Here is a 21,071-nt window from a genome sequence, read left to right as displayed (position 1 = left end):
CCCCAGCCTTGGCGTGGGCACCGACACCAACTATGTCAAGCGGGGCTCCTGGTCCACTCTGACCCTCAGCCACGCCCATGAAGTCTGCCAGAAGACCTCAGCCACCTTGGATAAGAGCCTGCTAAAGTCCAAATCCTGCCACCAGGGTCTAGCCTACCATTACCTGCAGGTGGGTCCCTCCCACGGTTTGGGGTGGGTTAAGGAATGTGGGGAGGGCACCCGTTCTGAGCCTTAGCTGTACCACAGATTTACTTGGAAAGTCACTTCATTCTGGGCCTCTGTGAGTAAACACCTGTGAAATGGATGTCTGGTGGTACTTGCTAATAAGGGGATTCCTTCCACTGGTCATGCTTTCAGCAGACTTTGATTAGGGTTCTTCTGAGCCCAGCCCAGAGTAGGAACTAAAATGTGCACCTGCCCTCTAGAGGACAAATCTGGAAGCTGTGCCCTCCACCTTCGTCATAGGACCAATTGCGTGGCATTCTAAATGCCAGCCTCCTGCCTGCTACCCCCACCAGACCAGGGGCTCCTTGAAGACAGGGACCACATCTGATGCAGCTGTGTGTCCCTAAGGCCTAGGACAGGGTCTGGCAGAGAGGAAGTGCTCGGGAAATGTGAGAAGAGAGAGGGTAGAGGAACTAATGGACATTTAAGTGAACAGAGCTAGAAATAAATAAGACAGAGCCCCGATTATCAGGATGCTGTGAGAGAAAGAGACATGAACAGACAGTCATGTCAGTGTGAGCAGAGTGTGATGGAGATCAGCATGGAGGGCTGCAGGAGGCCCTAACCCAGCTTGGGGGCCTAGCTTTCCCCTCTCAAGTGTTAATGTTTATTGAGGCACTTAAGATGCACCAAAGCCACACTCCTGGAAAGCGGCAGAAGGCTCAGAGACATCTCTGTTGCTACACATCCCCCTGGGGCTCTTGAGAGCCAACCCAGTGGCTATGAACGGGAGCAGTTCCTGGGGGCAGGACCCAGGCTGTGGGTGGAAGTGACAGGAAGCAGGTTTCAGTAACCACCAAGATGGAAGGGGCTGCTTCTGTAGGTGGTGAGCGCTTCATCCTGGGGGGTGTGCCGGCACAGGCCTTGCCAGCCTTTGGGAGCACATTAGATGCATTTTGAACCAGATGAACATCAAAGTCTGACAAAGCCCTGAGTTCTTGTCATTCTATATAAAAATTCCAAAGGCAGTGAGACTATGGGGGCAAAAGCTATTTTTTTTTCAATAGGAGAAAAATGGAAATCTAGGCAGTATTTTATATATTTAAGGCTTTTGTGGCTCTCAATCCACTTCCTTAGTTTAGAAACATCAGAGAGGGTGGTGTGTGACCTGGCTCCCTCTCAGAATGGTGTGGTTTGGTCTGATCATGTGAAAATGCTTCAGAAACACCATGAAAGGGTGGCCCTGCAGGCCCTGGGGTTTGTGCTGCCTGCTTGGGTCATGGGAGGTTGGGTGGGGGGATGCTGGGGTAGCAACAGGTTTTAAGCAGAAAGTTTGAAGGCCACCTTCCCAAGGGACAAGTGGAGGTAGGGAAGATGAACTAGCAAATGGTTTGGCAGCTAGAATGTGCAGGCCCTAGTGACTGGCTGGGCAGTTAGCTGGTGGCGGGGGAGGGGGAGGATTAGGTGAGGGGGTCCTGGGGTGGGAGTCCCAGACTAGGACGGTCCCTCAGCCGAGAAGTGGCCCATGGCAGTTCGGGCAACTGGAAGGATGTGGCATCTGTGTAGATGTGGTGATTCAGGGAGTGTGGTTCTCATGCATGTGCTAAAGAATGGCGATGCTGTGTATGCTGAGAAATGTGTCACCCGGGCATCTGGTGAAGTGCATAGAACCTAGCAAGGGTATGCGCTCTGTATGTGTTGAGACAAAGACACAGTGAGGTGGGGCCATGCTGCAGTGTGTCCGCAGTGCGGTGGTTGCTGCTGTGTTCGTGAGGAGGGATGTGAGTACGCCTGCGTTCGTGTTGCACACTTGTTGATCGGCGTGCATGCATGTGGTGAGGTGGCTGCTGTGGGGCATGTGCTGGTGAGAAGGGGCGTGGGGAAGGTATGTTTGCTCTCTGAGATGTGCGTACATGGCCGGGTGTGATCGCTCTGTGCTTGGGCTGAGGGACCTTGGAAGTGCTAAGATGTGTGGAATCTTTCATCATGAGGTGAAGGTCCCCTGTGTGTGCATGTCAGATGGGACAGCCCCTTTTCCAGGGTGCCACCTGGCTGCCAGACCAGCCTCTATGCTCCCTGTGCCTGGGCTTCTTACCCACTAGTAAGGGATACAGGATGTGGATTGGATGGCTCCAAGGACCCTGCCCCTCTGCTGATGTGCTGGCGTCCTCTGACCAGTCCTCCCTGCCCCCGCCCCCATCCTAGCGCAGGATCTTGGTGCCAGGTCTGAGGGCCTCTGTCTGGACTGATGTTCTCATCTGTGTAGTGGGATCATAAGCCATCCTCTAAGATAGCAGGGTGACGTGATGGGAACACAGTGGGTGCTCAGAAAAGGAGCTGCAGTTTTGGGCTGTTTTTGGCACACCCAGCTTGGGATCCATGGAGAAATCGGAGGCCCCAGAGGGACAAGGATTTACTTAAGACCACACAGTGAAGCTGTGGCAGAGCCGGCTCTGGAACTCAAGATATCCTTCCCAGCCCGGGGCTCTGCCCGGCTGCTGGTGGCTTCGTGGCAGTACCCAGCACGGAAGGCTGAAACCCTCCGAGGTGGGGAGCGGGGAGCTGCGGGGAGCTTCAGGGTCCGGAGCACCATTCTCCAGGTGTTGTGCTCCAGGATGGGCGGCCGGCGGCGCGCTGAGAGTGTGCGCTGCCCCCGATCCCTTCCCACCTTCGTTGAGGTTTGTCCGCCCATCCTCAGGTGCCCGGCGGCGGGGGCGAGTGGAGCACCGCGCTGCTATCGCCGCGCGAGGCGGACGCCTCGGCCGAGGGCCCCATCCCCTGCAGGCGCATGCGCAGCGGCAGCTACATCAAGGCCATGGGCGACGAGGACAGCGATGAGTCCGGCGGCGGCAGCCCCAAGCCCTCACCCAAGACGGCAGCGCGGCGCCAGAGCTACCTGAGAGCCACGCAGCAGTCGCTGGGAGAGCAGAGCAACCCCCGCAGGTGAGCGCGCAGTGCCGCTTCCTAGAGCCCTCCCACAGGCTAGCCCTGCCCCCCGGAGCTCCGCCCCCCGGGAGAGCCTCTCCGCAGACCGAGTCCCAGCCCAGGTCTCCCAAGTCCCGCGCACTGGGAGCCCCGCCCACAGGCTAACCCGCCCCAGTGGAGGCCTCCCCGCCCGCGTTCCACCCCCCGACGTGAGCTCTTCCCTGAGAAAGCCGCCTCCTCTCTCTCAAGCTCTGCTCACTGGCAAGGCTCGTCCCTGGGTGAGTTCTTCACAGGTGTGTCCCACCCCTGGGAACCTCGCTTTCCTTGCCTACAGCCCCCTAGGAAAGCCCTGTCCCATAGATGAATCCTGCCCTACAACCTCAGATCCAGGTGAACTCGGGCTCCCAATGATGCACGCCCGCTAGGTAAGCCGGCCTTTAGGTTATCCTTTCTGAGATCCTCGTCCTAAGGTTGGCCCCTTTATTGGACGAGTTGACTCCAGAGAGCTCCGCCATTTATGAACCACCCCAAAGCCCCCCACAGTTAAGCCCTGACCACCAGTGAGTCTCATCTTTTGGTACATGATAAGGAGAGTCACTCTAGAGTGACTGTCCCTGCCCGCAGGAGTCACACCACCAGGTGAGTTCCACTCCCACAGGGGAACTGGGCCAGGGAACCCTCTTCTTCAGGTGAGGAGAACCCTGCCCCTGGTGAACCCACTACTTGTACCAGCAAGGTACTGCCCAGGGAAGGCCAGAGCCCCCTCTGCCCTTGCCCCTGTAATCAGTCCCTGCGGTGAGCTCTGGGGAGAAAGGTGTAGCCGAAGTCAAAGGGAGACAGACAGCCTTCACCTGTCCCGTCACCCTGCCTGGAATTCCACCATTCGAGCCCTTTCCTGTTGCTTTAAGACTTGGAAGAGTTAATGAAAGTATGAACAATTTTTTTTTAAGTATACACAAATGAGATGCATGCACACAGAAAGCAACAATTAAAATGTTAGAGAAAGGTGAGGCTTTCACATGCAGAAGTCACCATGGGGATCAGAACAGAAAAGAATGGGGGGCGGAGTTATAGAAAGCCCATCATCAAGTACAAACCAGGTAAAACTTAGTAGGAGGGGTTCAAAGTCCTTTGAGGTAAAGAAACAAAAGCAAGTCAGAAACAAAAAGATGAGTTAAGGTAAACAAGCTTAGTCCTAGTTCTTCAACTACTGGGGGCAAGAGCCTTCCAGGAGGAGGGGGCCTGGGAGGACAGTGACGAGGGAAAAGAACAGGTAAGGTGACAGAGCACTGAGGCAGGGAGAGGCAGGGAGGGGCAGTGTACTCCAGAAGCCCGGAGTCCTTGTGACAGGGATTTGCTTAAGCCGTGCCAGTGGGACAGAAGGCAGGGAATGGCCTCCAGGTGGGAATTCAGGACACCACTGGCCAGTCCCAGGTCTGTCCCTCTCTGGGCCTCAGTTTCCTCATCTTTAGGTGAGGGGGCTAAGCTGGATGATCTCTAAGACCCTTCTAGTCCTGGGATCCTACACTTCCATGAATGACCAGTGGGCACTGAGGTGGGAGAGGAGGACAGGACCCAGGCCCAGACCTTGAATGAGGGAATAAATAATAATAATAGTATCAGTAGTAATGGGCGCCATCTGCTAGCACTTGCCGCACTCTGGGCTCTGTGCCTGCCCCAGTGCACTTCAGCGTGCATTACTGAATCATCCTCATCAGAGCTCCAAAAAGCAGGAACAATGTCAACCCCGCTTTGTAGGTGAGGAAACTGAGACATAGGCAAGGGGCCATGACTTGCCCAGGGTCACCCAGTGAGGAAGCTCCTTGCCAATCCAAGCCCATCTCTGTCAAGGCCTGAGCTGTTGGGTGCTTGGATTTTAACCCCAGAGCAGTGGTGAGGGAGAAACCCAGGGTCAGGTAGATGTGAGAAAAATTGAAGAGCAGGGGCCTTGAGAAGAAGCGGTGAGTCTTTGGGGGCCTGGTGGAAGCTACCTGGATATTGTGTTGAAACTGATGCCCTTTGGGCAGCTCTAGCCTGAGATCAAGGATGCAAGCCTTGACCTACCTCCTCTGTCCGGCCATTGGAATTGCCCCGACCTGTGGGGCAGGGGGCTGTAGAATTGGGCTGGTGTGGGCTGCCTTGGTTTGAAATGGTCAAAAGTGAGCTTGTGCTGCCACCTCGTGGCAGTAGCAGACATGACAGGTGAAGATCACCCCACCCTCCAGATTCAAGCCTAGAAGAGCTAGGAGCTCTTCCCTTGCTCGGTGCCCTTCACCCGGCCCTCTTGCCCCGAATCTTCACACACACCCTCCTGACACCTTACAAGCTGTCAGTGACTTCCATTTTTCCCTCTGCCACTGGATGACCTTGGCCAGTCTTTTCCCCCTCTGGGCCTGTTTCTCATGAACAATGGGTGGGCTGAGCCCTGTCTGCTCCCCACCCTCACCAGGAGTCTGGACCGCCTGGATTCAGTGGACATGCTGCTGCCCTCCAAGTGTCCGAGCTGGGAGGAGGACTACAACCCTGTCAGCGACAGCCTCAACGACTCCAGCTGCATCAGCCAGGTGAGCGTGGCGACTAGCCAGAAGGTCAGTGGGCTTGGGAGAGCCCCAGCTCTCACCCAGAAGCAGACATCCAGGCCCAGCCCCTGTCGAGCGGTCCCCAGATGTCTGCACTATGCTTCTGTTTGGTCTTTGTTCCCATAGCTGCCTGTGTATGTGTGTCTGTCCCACTGACTGTCCTGTGGCTAGAGAGCAGTCACAGGGCCTGACATGCCATGGCCTGAGCTGAGGGCCCTGAGAGAGGGGCCACACCACTGCTGTAGACCCAGGAGCCCTGAAGACAGGGAACTGGAGACCTGAACCTGAGTCCCAGTCTTGTCACTGAGAGTATGAACCCAGGACAAGTCACTCCCTCCCTGAGCCTCAGTTTCCTGATTTATGCAGAAGGGTGATAATTCCTATTTCAAAGCGTTGTGAGGAATTAATGAGCTAGGAACATAGTGTTCTCAGCAAAGCGTAGCTAACTTTGTGGTTGTTATTGTTATCTTGCTGTGTGACCTTGGGTAAGTTGCTTCTCCACTCTGGACGTCCGTGTCCCACAGGCTCAGTGGAAAGTTGGACTTCTGAGGCCCAGACACTTCTGCAGCAATAAGCATGTTGTGCTGCACTTTTCATTCTCTTAACTCCCAGCTCCTTGAACCCTCACAGCCACATTGGGGGGTGGGTGTGTTTATTATTTATATCTCCAATTCACAGATGAGGAAACTGAGGCTCAGCTGCGTGAGATCACACAGCAAGGAGGAGGCAGAGCTGGGCAGAGATCCAGGGCTGTCAGACCTACACCCGGACCCCAGCTCCTGCCATGTGCACAGTACTTCAGGGTTTGCAAAGGGAGGACCAGCCAAGTTTCCAGGGCTCCGCCTATTGTGTGGATGGGGAGATGAGGCCAGAGAGGACAGCAACTGCTAGGAGTAGCAGAGTGGGGCAGTGGCAGCGCCAGGTGCAGCCCAGCCTCCTTTCTGTGCAGGGACAGGCCCCACGTCCCACTGTGTGTAGCCCCATGGCCCGAGCTAACGCACTGCTTAGACCTGGAAGGCTTTCGGATCCCAGCTCCTCACCACTTCACTGTTTCTGGCCTGGCCATAGCATGCCCCCCTAAGCTCCCAGACCCCTGCCCTTAGCACTGTCATTCCGAAACCAAGGAGCCTGACCTCAGACGTGGGGAGGAATAGAGCACCCCAACCGTGGGACTCTGTCCCTGCCACCCTCACACGGGCCCCACCGAGTCTCCTGGCCTCCACGCCTGCCACCTGCACTCTGTTCCCAAGGGCCAGAGGGAGCCTGTGAAAGAGGTAAGGCACATCATACCATGTCCCTGCTCCAAACCCTCCGTGGCTCCCGCCTGCCCCTAGTGAAAGCCAGACTCCTTACTCAGCTGCGTGCAGGCCTGCCTCCCTCTCACACGGAATCTCAGATGCTCTGTCACTGTCCTGTTCCAGCCACACCGGCCTCCTTTCTGCTCCTCACACACCTTGCTGTTTCCTCTCCCAAGAGCACCCCTCGCTCAGATCTTTGCTCAGCTGGTTCTTCTCTGTGTCTCCCGTCTCGGCTGAAACGTCACCTCAGGGGAACCTGCCCTATCACTCATCGAAAGGAGCCCCCAGGACACTGTTTCCTTACCCTGCTTAATTTTCTTGACAGCACTTGCACTGTCTGGAGTTATATCTGTTTATTTACTTGATGTCTGTCTCATTCTTAAGACCGGGAGCTCCCTGCAGGTGGGGACCTTGCCGTGTGGCTCCCCATGGCGTCCTTGTCCTCAGCATGTGGCACAGGGCACATGGGTGCGTGCTGAATGGGTGGCTTCCATCCCTGTGTCTCCTATCCTGCTATGTTCTCTTGTCTCTCCGTCTTCCTGTTTGTATCTGTCTCCCTCTGTTTTTCTCTCCCCTCATTCACATTTTTCTTTGACTCCCTCTAGTTGGTCCCACATCCATGTTTCTCTCTGAGTCTTTCTCTCTCACACACCCCATCTTCACCTCTGCCTGGCCCTGGCATCTGGAACACTTTCGTCCTTTGGCTACACAAAAGGACACATGGAATCAACCAGGCTGGGGACCCCACTACCCCCTGCCCAGCCCACCTCTTTCCTAGGCCAGGGTCCTCTGAGCCCTCAAACCCTCACCCCCAGAAGCTTGAGTGACCCAAGCTATGTATGTGGCCCTAGAGTCAGAGATGTCCCAGCTCTGACTGTGTCTCTGAGGTCTTGACTCCTGCCAGAAGGACTGCCCCTCCCACCGGGCAGTGGACTATGTAGGCCCTGACCAGGGAAGAGAAGGCTCTGGGCTCTGTGCCTAATATGTAGATCTGGGCGTGAGGGGCTGCCTGCCTATGTGAGAGGCAGCAGACAGAGCATCTCCCAGGGACCAGACCAAAAGAAAGATGTGTAAACAGCAGATTACAAATCCTCAGTAGCACCCAGCCCTGGAGTAAGCCTCCCATCCCTGTAGGAAGCTAAGTGAGACCTCCTAGCAGACTAGGCCTCAGCCAGTCTGGGGAGGACGTTAGACCAGCCAGCCATTAGTTCTCTTGCAGCCAAGTCTGAATACCCTCCCCCAGCCCCCAGCCTTGGTCTCCCCATAACCCTCCCCCTCTCTTTCCTGCAGATTTTTGGACAGGCCTCCCTGATCCCCCAGTTGTTTGGCCATGAGCAGCAGGTCAGTATGTTTGCCATTCTCTCATACCCCAATTCCAGAGTCCAGGGCTAGGCCTGAGGCCTGGCATCTGAGTGGTCCCAGCCCTTGGCCCCGGCAGGTGCCCGCAGATCCAGCACCAAGAAAGACACTGCCAGTGAGCATGGAGTTGAGGCTCACGCTCTGCCCTGGCCTTTCCCTCACTGACCCTTTCACTTCACTTTTCTGTGTCTTGGTTTCTTCTTCTCAAAAATGGGAAAGAATGGGCTAGGTCCTATGGATGGGGCAAGAAATAATCCCAGGGTAAAGGAAAGTGGACCCTGGGTGTCTTCTAGCTAGGGAGACTGTTTTATTTGGACAGGTTGGCAGCTGGGGGCTGGTGGTATTAGTCTCCAGGTCCCATACCCCAGATCCCCTAACTTTTCTCCTTTTTTGGGCTCCAATAAGACCTTTAAGGATGTTGGGGTGTTGGCATGAATGCAGAGACTTTTCCATTTTACAAAACTTGCTGGGGTGGAGCTAGTCCTGGCAAGCTGCTCTCTGTTTACCCTAAGGTGCCCCCTCCTGTGCACACCCACCCTGCCCTGGAAGTGGCCCTCTCCTCCTTCCCAGGCCCCAGCCCCAAGACCACAAAGAGAGGCTGAAAGGTGCTCCAAGCTCACCCCCTCATTGTGGCCGGGAGTGGACAAGGAACCTGTCCAAGGAGCAAAATTAGGACTGGCCCCTCACCTCCTGATTCTAGCTGCAGATGCCTCATGTGCCTCCCACGTTCATGTTTTCTTCTCAAACATATTATTCCAGAGGGTCTTTGGGGAGCCCACAGGGGGCCAGGTGACCTTTTCCTCCCCCTTAACTTCCCCAGGCTTGTGGTAAGGATGTGATGTGTTAACATACAAAATTCCGGGATGTTGCCTGCACACGATATGTCCTCAGTGATACACATACCAAAGCTCTGACCAGCTGGCCTATCCTCCCAGAGCTCGGGAGCATGTTAACCGATACTTACAAATCCTTGCCTCTATCCCAAGAGCTCCCTATGATAATAGGGACAGGTCACCAGATGCTTATTCTCCTGACACTGTTGTGTGTGTGTGATATGAATGATCTCATTTAATCTTGACAACAATCCTAAGAAATTTGGTCTATAATTAGCCCTTATTTTATAGATGGGAAACTGAGGCACAGAGCAGTTCAGTGACTTGCCCACGTTTATATTGCAAGGAAATGATGGACCCAGGTGGAAACTCTGGCAGTCCAGTTCCAGAACTGTGCCATGCCTGCAATCCCAAAGCAAGACCTCATTGCCCTTGGCAATCACAAGGGCCTCTCAGTGTACTTCAGGTTACAGCTGTGGAGGATAAACACCCGTCTCTTTCCAACCCACTCCAAGTGAATGTTGGGTATGCCACATGGCCTACATTTTAATTTATCACTGTTGTCCGACAGAACTTTCTGTGAAGATGGAAATGTTCTGTACTACAAGCTGCCCCGTAAGGTGGCACGAGCACATAAAATATAGCTAGTGTGGCTAAGGAACTGAATTTTTGTTTAATTTTAATTAATTTAAACCTAAATAGCCACATGTGGTTAGTTGCTACCATATTGGACAGCACAAAGTTAGACCTTTCCAAACACATATGCTCCAAATTGGGTGATGATCCGTCTAGTAGTTTTACCTGATGCAGTGCCAGGCCTTTATTCAGGTAGGAAACACTGACCCAGAGGAGAGTGATAGTCAGAGGCCACACAGGTAGAGCTGCCCCAGGCACAGCTCCACCTTTCCTCCATGTGGTGGGCAGTCAGCTTCTCCCCCCTCCCTTCTTGCCCAGGCCTCCCCCCAGGACCTCCGCTCAGTGTCCATCCTTTGCCCTCTGACTCCTCAGCTCATACTCTGGTCTCCAGTTACCATCATGGCCTAAGACCGGGGTCAAACACACCCTTCCAGAACGCTTGGAGAATATATGTATGGCGGGCCCCTGTATGCTCACACTCTCAGCTGCAGATCTGTAGGGTCTGGGATGGCCATCTGTAGAGAGACACTTAGAAACTATCTGGATAAGGTTGAACTAGGTGTGAGATGACAAATAGCACACATGTCACCATTCTTTATACTGCCCATGGCAGACATCACTAATCAATCCTCACTGCCACTACCCCCGTTCCAGTCTTATCCTCTCTTACCAGACTATTGCATCAGCTTCATCTCTGGCCTCTGCCTCTGTTCCAGACTCCCTTCCCAACATTCATTCTGTACTCCAGGGCTACATTAATCTTCCTTAAATTCATATTTGGAGTATTGATTCAGCCACTTCCTCACTGGATACACCCGGCAAGTATCTTCGCCTCACTGCCCCTCAGTTTCTTTGCTTGTGAAAATAAAGGAATTGGACCATAAGATGGTAAATATCTAGCACACCTACTGCCACCTTCCATTCCAACATTCAAGGTAGACATTACTAATTGATTACAGCCCTCTGTGCGGCTGAATTCAGATGTGACCTCAAGATCTATCAATTGATCAGTGTGGAAACACAGGATCCACGAAGTATCCTTAATAGTTTCTCCTGCATTGTAGACATGGGAAAATTGAGGTCCAAAGAAGTGACAGGGGCTATCCCTTCTTAAGGTTTCCATTTGTCTGTCCCATACTGTGAGTGAGACGTGAAGAAAGCGGGGGTTAGCTTGAGGCCTCACTGACTTTCCAGCCCTGACGCTGAGCGAACCACGCAGCACCCCATGCCTCCAGAATGGGCGCTGCTGGCCCCTGACGCGCGCCTTTGCCCGGCTAGGTACGGGAGGCGGATCTGAGCGACCAGTATGAGGCAGCCTGCGAGTCTGCCTGCAGCGAAGCCGAGTCTGCAGCCGCGGAGGCACTGGACTTGCCGCTGCCCAGCTACTTTCGCTCCCGCAGCCACAGCTACTTGCGGGCCATCCAGGCGGGCTGCTCGCAGGAGGAGGACAGTGTCTCCCTGCAGTCCCTCTCCCCCCCGCCCAGCACTGGCAGCCTCAGCAACAGTCGCACGCTTCCGAGTGAGTACTGAGATGGGGGGGTTGTTTTTGTTTCTCACAAGGGGCCCCCAGGGACCATTCCTGGTGGACCAGATGTGGGGAATGCCGGGGAAGAATCCATGGTGGGCTAGCCAGCATTGAAGGGCTAGTTAGGAGCAAAAGCAGGAGGCCTTGAGACTGAACTTCCCACCGACGGACAAATTGGAGCTCAAATGGGGGTCACAGAGGCAGATGTCATCACTGGCAGTAGGGGGACGGGGTCAGAGACGGGTCCCACTTTGGGATATTTGGTTGCCCGTGACTGTCCCAGCCCTGGCTCAAAGCAGCCACGTGCTGGTGGGCAGGGCTCACTGAAGCTGCCCTACCTCCCTGTTTGGATTAGTTCAGGTAGGCAAACCTATGGTGAGAGTTAGACCCTGCAGGAAGGAGGATGGTGTCTGCACTGAGCCTTCTCAGCGGAGTGGGTTTGCAGGTGTCTCTCATAGCCACAGAGACCGCCTGTCCTTCCTGATACTTGTTGTAAGTTCTCTGCTGACAGTCTATGCATGATCAGAGAAAAAGGGAACCCCGTGTCACAGACTAAGCCATGAAAACCAAGACCAGGGAAAATCACAGACCATTTCTGGTTTAGTAGAGAGACTTCGATCTTACTCCGGCTAGCTAGTTTTCCTCAGGGAGTCTCCGTTTCCTCATTTATAAACTGAGGCATAAGCCAGGCCCCAGAGAGTTCTTGAGGAGACGAGATAAGGGAGTGTTCAGGCAGGGTCTTGCACATGGTGGGAGCTATTATTGTTGGTTCTCAGACATGACTCTGACTTTCCTGGCAGTCAGAAGCAGTTGGGATTGGATTGTGGTAGGAAAGAGACGTGTTTCAAGTGCTCAATTGGTGTTGGATGGAAATAAATGAGCTTGAACCCTATGCATATTCCGTACACAGGAAATTAGTTTATCGAATGAATGAACTCGTCTTTGCAGGGGGCAGAGCAAGAAAGGACTTTGGCTCACTATTGCCTCTCCAGTCCTGGGTGATAGCTGGGCAGATCCCTGAGCTTTTCCAGTCACTTATAGACCATAAGGAATGGTCTCATATTCAGGTGTTAAGAATCCAGTCTGGCCTCACTGCAGACCTTCGGGTCTTATCATCCTCAGATCTCATGCTAATGCCGGTAGAGCCTGACTCGGGCTATGAAGCCTGCAGGAGGGAGCTGGGCGTGGTGGTCATTGTTGGCTCTGTCCCTTGTTCACTAGTGGCTGTTTCTGGTCCCCCAGGTGGCAGGGGAAGGTAGCCAGTGCAGGTGTTGTCTAGTGTTGGGACTTTCTGGATGCCAGATGCCACATGCTGGCTCTCTGCTAAGTGGTGCTTTCAGAGGGCCTCATGGTGCCTCCTTCCCTGGCATGGGCAGTCCCCCTCCAGCCTACTGCTTATTCCCCCACTGCATCTCCATCTGCTGGACCCCTCCTCCCCACTCAGCTTCTCTTCACTAGGGGACCTGGCCCTACCAGGCGGGTGAACAAAATCCTCTGATGACAACTCCAGCCCCACTTTCTTCCTTGACGCCCACTCTACCTGTGTGACAATGAGGCCCTTGCCATGGGGAGCTCTGACAGTATGGGTTTCTCTGAGACAGCCCTTCTTCTAGACCTGCTGTCATGGGTAACCCTGCCAGTCTCTCCATTTTAGAGGTCTCCTAGCAGATGTTGAGGCTTAGTTGTAGGACCTCTGAATCCAGGGGATCCCTGCCAGGCTCTCCCAGACACCTTGCTACATTCCCCTATGAGCCTTAGGGAAGGGGTCAGATTCCCCCTATCATCAGGCCCATGAGATGTTCTCTAAACATGAGGTGCGCCCAGGGAGGGTCATACAGCATGTTGGCAATTTTCTTCAAATAGACACGCATTCCCTAATCTTCCCCAGACCCAATCACTCATGAATGGACGAAGGGTGGGTCATGGCTACATGTCCCAGAACTGCTTGGGTCCCTGCATTGATCAGCTATTGCCACAATAGTGCTGCATAACAAAGAACCACAAAAGTAGTGTAATACAACAATTAACACGTATTTCTTGCTCCCACATTTGCGGGTCAGCAGCAACAATTCTGTCACACGTCTCTCTCATCCTTGCCCTAGAACCAAAGGGTCCTCCTGGGATCAGTGACCCAGGCAGGGCATGTTCTTCTCATGGTGATGGCGGAAGCACGAGAGAGAAAGCCTAAGGACACAAGCCATTTCAAGGCCCCCACTTGCATACTGTCTGCTAAAATTCTATTGGCTAAAGGAAGTCATATGACTGAGCTCAAAGACAGGGGATGGAGAGGTACCCTCCTACCTTTGTGTAAGAAACTGTGTTTTTATGGCAATAGGTGTGGATACAGGGAGGGGTGAAAAATTAAGGTCAATAATTAAATCTACTGTAGTCCACTCTCTTGGCCACATTTATTCATGTTCCTCTCACATAGAAAATACACTTATCCAGGGCACCTGGGTGGCTCCGTTGGTTAAGCATCTGACTCCTGGTTTCAGGTCAGCTCTTGATCTCAGGGTCATGACATCGAGCCCTGTGTGGGGCTCTGTCCCTCCCTGTGCTGGTGCATGTACTCTCTCTCTCTCTTTCTCAAATAAATAAAATCTTTAAAAAAAAACCACTTATCTTCAAGACCCCCAAAGTCTCATCCAATCGTAACAGCAGAATGTCATGATTTATGTCAGGACTGGATGTGGCTTCTCTCAACCTAAAATCTAACAACCAACCACATACCCCACCCCCACAGTCTGTCCTGTGTGGGGGCTCCAGCACCTGGCTTTAAATATAGGGATGTGGGCCTGCATTTATTCTCAGTTTGGGGGCTTCAGGCCGAACCAAGATACTCAAAGTATCATGTAGCAACACCTCACAGCTACTCAGACTCGTGTGCACGAGGGCACCTACTTACAGACGTACGTGACGTTGTAGACCCTTAGACCTCGGTATGTCATGAAAAGTTACAAAAACATATGCACGCGGATACTCCCACATGCGCACATACGCACCTCATCTCCACAAACACCTGCACACACGCTCACACACGTGTGTGTCTCTTTCAAGACTCATGCCCCCTCCACCTGTGAGGAAATCATGCCTCTAGCAGATGAGAGGCACCAAAAAAATTCACCCCCAACATTTCCCAGGTCAGCCCTCTCTCAGGTCCCCACAGTGACCACTACATACTTGCTCTTCTCTCCTCCGCCCTCCGATCTCCTCAGGCTCAGCAGGTAAACCCACCTGCCTCACAGGGAAAACCAAAGCCACCAGATTATCAAATCTGTGCCCAGAGCTGCAGCTGGTCTGTACGGGGTACCTTTGTGCTGGGTTAGGAAAGGGCAAGACACTTAATTGCCATCTGTTGAAAAATTGTCATGATGTATAATTTTTATTAGAATAAGGTCTTTTTCTGCCATCTGCCACAAATCTGTCATGATAAGTATAAAATTCAACTATGTCTGTGTTGTAAACAGCACCCGCCTTATATGTGGTATCCTTAATCGGTGGAAAACTTGCACAACCATCCATGGCAATTCTGCCCATAATCACCTTCCTCCATAGAGACCCACACCAACACCAACACACAGGCCCACCCTATTTCAGCCACTGTTGCCCCACAGGGGTCACTGCTGCTCAGAAGGTGGCCTCCTCTCCTCAGCTCAGTCTCCAGGAAGTGAGAAGTCCAGGCCCCAGGTACACACACACCTGGGGCTGTTCTGAGCCCCCAGGTTGCTGAGGGTTATGACAGCTCTTTGTCACTCGCACATGGGCATGTATGGACTCAGGCCATATGCAGGCAGGTGGGTGGATGTGGGCAAGGACTGGTTATTGAGGCATAGCCTGGAAGGGGAGGGCCCCTCCAGAGTGGCTGTGGGCAGAGCCTGGAGCTGCCTGCCCACCCACCCACTCAGAGCTCACCAGCTTCCCAGCTGCCGGTGCCGCTGCCACCACTCCTCTCTCTTCCTCCCCCCTTCTGACCCAGATTCCACATTCCAGAATTAGCTCTGGCAGGTGACTGGCAGGCAGGGTCAGCTCCAGCTAGGATGGTGGGGAAAGCAGCAGCTTGGCTATATATATATGGCCCTCCCAGCCAAAGGACCTACCTGGAAGGGGCCACAGGGTTGCCATCACCCCCCAGTCAGCCCCATCCTGCCTCCTTTCACCCTCTGGGAAAGAGAAGAAGAAAGAACAAAGAAGACTCTCCCTCCCTCTGCCCAGCTCCCACTAGTGCGCATTCTCCTCTCCTCCCCCCTTTCGCCATCCCTTTCTTCCAGCTTCCCCTGCACTCTCTCCCACCATCTTAGCCTTTCAGTTTCTCTCCCTCAACCCTATTCCCCCCACAGCCCCCCACTTCCTCCCCTTCTGTGCCAGTTTCTGGCCATCCTCCCTCCCTAGCCTCCCCTTCTATGTCTCTCCCACTCCCTCGGAACCAAAAGGGAGGCTGTGGCATCACCCAGGGGCCTGGGAGGCACCCCCGCACCCCCCAGGTCCTGCCAGCTGCCCTCTCTGCACCAGCACATGATTCCATGTGCATGTGTGTTTACATACACACACACACACACAAAACAGGTTACACACACATGGGGGGGGGCTCTCTTGAGTGCTTGAAGCCCTACGCTGAGCTGGGATAGGTTCCTGGCCTGGGATACAAGCTTGCTTCTTGCTCAGGATTCCTCTCTCCTGTGTCACTCTGGGGGTTTCCAGCCCCTCCCTATGCTTCAAATTCTCCGTCAATTTTGTGAGGCTTGAGTTTGGGGACCTCCTTCCTCACCCAAATACCTCCCATCCAAGTCATCCTCTGAGTCCCTTTGTCCCCTCCCCTCTCCCCGAGAATGTTCCCAGCTTCTCCTCTGATTCACTCCCTCCTCCACAGAGGAGGGGAGGCTGACAAAATTCCAGTAAGCAGTCAACCCTCCGGTCAGCCTTGTTCCCCTGAAGCCCTCCCCCAGGCTTAGCCCTCCACAATCTCTGATTATTACACTATGGGCTCCTGTCAGATTGAACACTCCAGTTCCGAGTGTCAGGGCTGAGAGGAACCTCAAAGACCATCATGTCCTGAGATTGCAAATAGGCTTCAACTCCTGTGTCATCTCTGATGCCTAGAGCCCAAGACTGAGATTTAGTTAAGCAGAGAAGTGTGCTACCATAAACTGGTGATGTCTGCTGTGGCCAGAATATTTACACATCTGACATTCCTGAGTTAACCCAGTTTAACCTCACATATGTACGCATATACACATGTGACAGAACTCTTTCAAAGAAACTACAGCCTAAAGAAGGTGAGTGTCAGGTCAAGGTCACCCAGTTAGTAGGTCAGGGAGCTATTTCCCACCTGGGTCTGCTTGACTCCTAAGCCTTGAATCTCCCATTATGCTGTGGGCAGGGGAGCCATCCAGGGTCCTGGTAAAGAAGTGTGGCATGGTTGCAAGAGTTTCAGGGAAAATTATGTGGCAACCTGGCCAGGATGGGTTTGAGGTCCAGGCAAAGCAGTGAGGCCTGGGCAGGGGCCATAAAGTCAAAGAGTAATGAGAGGATTCAGGAGGTCTTCCTGGAATGAGTGATGAGGGGTCAGAATTCCCTGTTGTACCTCTCTGCACAGAAGGCACTGAGTAGAAGGCAGCCTTCCTCCCAGGGCTCTACCAAGCCTTGGTCCAGAACGTTCCTGGTTAATCGAGTGCCTACTGTGTGCCCAGTGCACAAATCATCACCCTTCTAAACCCTGTTTTTAGGCAGACCCATTGAGCCTTTTGGGGGAAATAATAACTGGGCTTAAGGACTGGTGGGCAGGCTATGAAGCGAGGATTGAGATTCTTGAACAAGGGGCATTTCTTACACCCTCAGATGTAGAGACTCCAAAGGAGGAGAGACTAAGGTACTTAAATGGAACCGTGGAGCTCCTACTAAGTAGTGGTTAAGGACGTGAGCCTTGCCATCAGTCTACTCTTTCACTGGATAGATGTTTATTGATCACCTACGGTGGGCCAGGCCATGCTCATCAGGGACACATCAGTGAACAAAACAGAAACCCCTGCCTTCATGGAGAGTGTATTCTGTTCAGCNCACACCTGGGGCTGTTCTGAGCCCCCAGGTTGCTGAGGGTTATGACAGCTCTTTGTCACTCGCACATGGGCATGTATGGACTCAGGCCATATGCAGGCAGGTGGGTGGATGTGGGCAAGGACTGGTTATTGAGGCATAGCCTGGAAGGGGAGGGCCCCTCCAGAGTGGCTGTGGGCAGAGCCTGGAGCTGCCTGCCCACCCACCCACTCAGAGCTCACCAGCTTCCCAGCTGCCGGTGCCGCTGCCACCACTCCTCTCTCTTCCTCCCCCCTTCTGACCCAGATTCCACATTCCAGAATTAGCTCTGGCAGGTGACTGGCAGGCAGGGTCAGCTCCAGCTAGGATGGTGGGGAAAGCAGCAGCTTGGCTATATATATATGGCCCTCCCAGCCAAAGGACCTACCTGGAAGGGGCCACAGGGTTGCCATCACCCCCCAGTCAGCCCCATCCTGCCTCCTTTCACCCTCTGGGAAAGAGAAGAAGAAAGAACAAAGAAGACTCTCCCTCCCTCTGCCCAGCTCCCACTAGTGCGCATTCTCCTCTCCTCCCCCCTTTCGCCATCCCTTTCTTCCAGCTTCCCCTGCACTCTCTCCCACCATCTTAGCCTTTCAGTTTCTCTCCCTCAACCCTATTCCCCCCACAGCCCCCCACTTCCTCCCCTTCTGTGCCAGTTTCTGGCCATCCTCCCTCCCTAGCCTCCCCTTCTATGTCTCTCCCACTCCCTCGGAACCAAAAGGGAGGCTGTGGCATCACCCAGGGGCCTGGGAGGCACCCCCGCACCCCCCAGGTCCTGCCAGCTGCCCTCTCTGCACCAGCACATGATTCCATGTGCATGTGTGTTTACATACACACACACACACACAAAACAGGTTACACACACATGGGGGGGGGCTCTCTTGAGTGCTTGAAGCCCTACGCTGAGCTGGGATAGGTTCCTGGCCTGGGATACAAGCTTGCTTCTTGCTCAGGATTCCTCTCTCCTGTGTCACTCTGGGGGTTTCCAGCCCCTCCCTATGCTTCAAATTCTCCGTCAATTTTGTGAGGCTTGAGTTTGGGGACCTCCTTCCTCACCCAAATACCTCCCATCCAAGTCATCCTCTGAGTCCCTTTGTCCCCTCCCCTCTCCCCGAGAATGTTCCCAGCTTCTCCTCTGATTCACTCCCTCCTCCACAGAGGAGGGGAGGCTGACAAAATTCCAGTAAGCAGTCAACCCTCCGGTCAGCCTTGTTCCCCTGAAGCCCTCCCCCAGGCTTAGCCCTCCACAATCTCTGATTATTACACTATGGGCTACTGTCAGATTGAACACTCCAGTTCCGAGTGTCAGGGCTGAGAGGAACCTCAAAGACCATCATGTCCTGAGATTGCAAATAGGCTTCAACTCCTGTGTCATCTCTGATGCCTAGAGCCCAAGACTGAGATTTAGTTAAGCAGAGAAGTGTGCTACCATAAACTGGTGATGTCTGCTGTGGCCAGAATATTTACACATCTGACATTCCTGAGTTAACCCAGTTTAACCTCACATATGTACGCATATACACATGTGACAGAACTCTTTCAAAGAAACTACAGCCTAAAGAAGGTGAGTGTCAGGTCAAGGTCACCCAGTTAGTAGGTCAGGGAGCTATTTCCCACCTGGGTCTGCTTGACTCCTAAGCCTTGAATCTCCCATTATGCTGTGGGCAGGGGAGCCATCCAGGGTCCTGGTAAAGAAGTGTGGCATGGTTGCAAGAGTTTCAGGGAAAATTATGTGGCAACCTGGCCAGGATGGGTTTGAGGTCCAGGCAAAGCAGTGAGGCCTGGGCAGGGGCCATAAAGTCAAAGAGTAATGAGAGGATTCAGGAGGTCTTCCTGGAATGAGTGATGAGGGGTCAGAATTCCCTGTTGTACCTCTCTGCACAGAAGGCACTGAGCAGAAGGCAGCCTTCCTCCCAGGGCTCTACCAAGCCTTGGTCCAGAACGTTCCTGGTTAATCGAGTGCCTACTGTGTGCCCAGTGCACAAATCATCACCCTTCTAAACCCTGTTTTTAGGCAGACCCATTGAGCCTTTTGGGGGAAATAATAACTGGGCTTAAGGACTGGTGGGCAGGCTATGAAGCGAGGATTGAGATTCTTGAACAAGGGGCATTTCTTACACCCTCAGATGTAGAGACTCCAAAGGAGGAGAGACTAAGGTACTTAAATGGAACCGTGGAGCTCCTACTAAGTAGTGGTTAAGGACGTGAGCCTTGCCATCAGTCTACTCTTTCACTGGATAGATGTTTATTGATCACCTACGGTGGGCCAGGCCATGCTCATCAGGGACACATCAGTGAACAAAACAGAAACCCCTGCCTTCATGGAGAGTGTATTCTGTTCAGCAGGGGGGGGGGGGGCAGACAAAACAATAAATAACACATATAAGCATATCGTTCATCAGAAGATAGCCTAGAGCAGGGGGATAGCACAAACAGGATAATTAGGGTAGACGTCCTTGAGAAACAGGTGTTTAAGCAAAGACTTGGAGGAAGCTGGGGAGGTGTGCCAGGCAGGGAAGAGAAGTCCTGGGGCAGGAGGGTGCCTGGTGCGTTGGGGCAGGAGCAGGGTTCCGTGTGGCTGGGGCTGAGCAAGACTGAGCCTGGCTCATCCTTAGGGGTTTCTTGAATTTTTCTAAGTAAGTCAATTTAAAGATGAATGCTACCTGAATAGCACAGGTGTAGCATAGTGACTGTGAGTAGGACAGAGTAAGCTAATACTTTCAAAGTGCTTATTAGCGCAGTGTCTGGCATCAAAATGGCTCAATAATCCTCATTTTCTTTTGTTATTATGCCTTTATACAAAAATCGCTACAGTGGTATCAGAAACACTGTATCATCTTAAGATTCTTTCCTCCATTTTACGTGTATTAAAGAGATGCGCAGAGAAGGTAAGGGACTGGCCTAAGTCACCCAGCAAGGAAGGTCAGGGAAGAGGAGCTGGGTCTGTGGATGGCCGACCTACAGCCGAGAGAGGTGAGCCTGTAAGGAAGCAACTCTACCAGGACTAAATGAGGAGTGGGGGACTCGCAGGAGAGAAATGGGGAACAGGGAGGGCCACGAGACCTGAAGGGAATGATTTAGGCAGCGCCTACTGCACTTTGCCCTTCAGGGCACACTGAGTGTGCTGGTTTTATTTTGCTGAGGAGGAATCGAAGGCTCAGGGAGTCTGAAAGAGCATCTCATACAAGGTCACACAGCCCTCCAAAGGGTGAGTCGGGACTCGAACCCAGTCGGGAGGACTCCGTCTGAGGACAGTAAAGGGAGGATGGAAGGGAGGGGACAACTAGAAACACTTAGGACGTAAAGTCCATAGTACTTGAGGTCTAATTTGACCATGCAGGGCTGAAGAGACCAGCTGAAGGAGACCTGCTTGCTGTGACCCTCAGTTTCCCCCGGTGACAGCGAGGTGTCGCCACAGTGAACTAGCGCGAACTAGCACCGCTCCTCCCCCGGCACGGAGCATGCGTCCCGTTCCAGCTGGAACCGGTTTGGCGCGGCGGCTCGAGGGGCGGAGCTCCCGGTGCTCAGGCATGCGCGTGCCGACGTGGGCGCGCGCTCCCTCTCACCGTCAGTCGGCCTGGGCGTGGGCTGGCTGAGCGCGCCCAGCGCTTGCGCAGCGGCAAGCCGCGAGCGCGCGCCGGGCCACGTGCCGAGCGGGCCCCGCGCGTCCCCGCCCGCCCCG

At 53.6% G+C, this 21,071-nt stretch overlaps 1 protein-coding gene across 3 annotated transcripts in view; it reads left to right on the top strand.

The window, feature by feature from the left end:
• DLGAP4 (DLG associated protein 4) overlaps positions 1 to 21,071 on the top strand; it is a 163,935-nt gene that overhangs the window by 81,856 nt on the left and 61,008 nt on the right. The window contains exons 1-5 of one of the 3 annotated variants that reach the window (XM_034640522.1): positions 12 to 169; positions 2,864 to 3,108; positions 5,540 to 5,654; positions 8,258 to 8,308; positions 11,074 to 11,314. In XM_034640522.1, the coding sequence (XP_034496413.1) occupies positions 2,954 to 3,108; positions 5,540 to 5,654; positions 8,258 to 8,308; positions 11,074 to 11,314 (562 nt within the window). In that variant the 5' untranslated portion in view covers positions 12 to 169; positions 2,864 to 2,953. Of the gene's footprint in view, positions 1 to 11; positions 170 to 2,863; positions 3,109 to 5,539; positions 5,655 to 8,257; positions 8,309 to 11,073; positions 11,315 to 21,071 lie in introns of those variants that run through there. The other 2 variants (XM_034640523.1, XM_011221273.3) reach the window with 2 other exon arrangements.

This window comes from Ailuropoda melanoleuca, chromosome 13 (assembly GCF_002007445.2).
Source record: "Ailuropoda melanoleuca isolate Jingjing chromosome 13, ASM200744v2, whole genome shotgun sequence".
NCBI lineage: Eukaryota > Metazoa > Chordata > Mammalia > Carnivora > Ursidae > Ailuropoda > Ailuropoda melanoleuca.
Note: the sequence above shows the minus strand (reverse complement) of the source record. Positions and strands in the feature narration are given on the sequence as shown.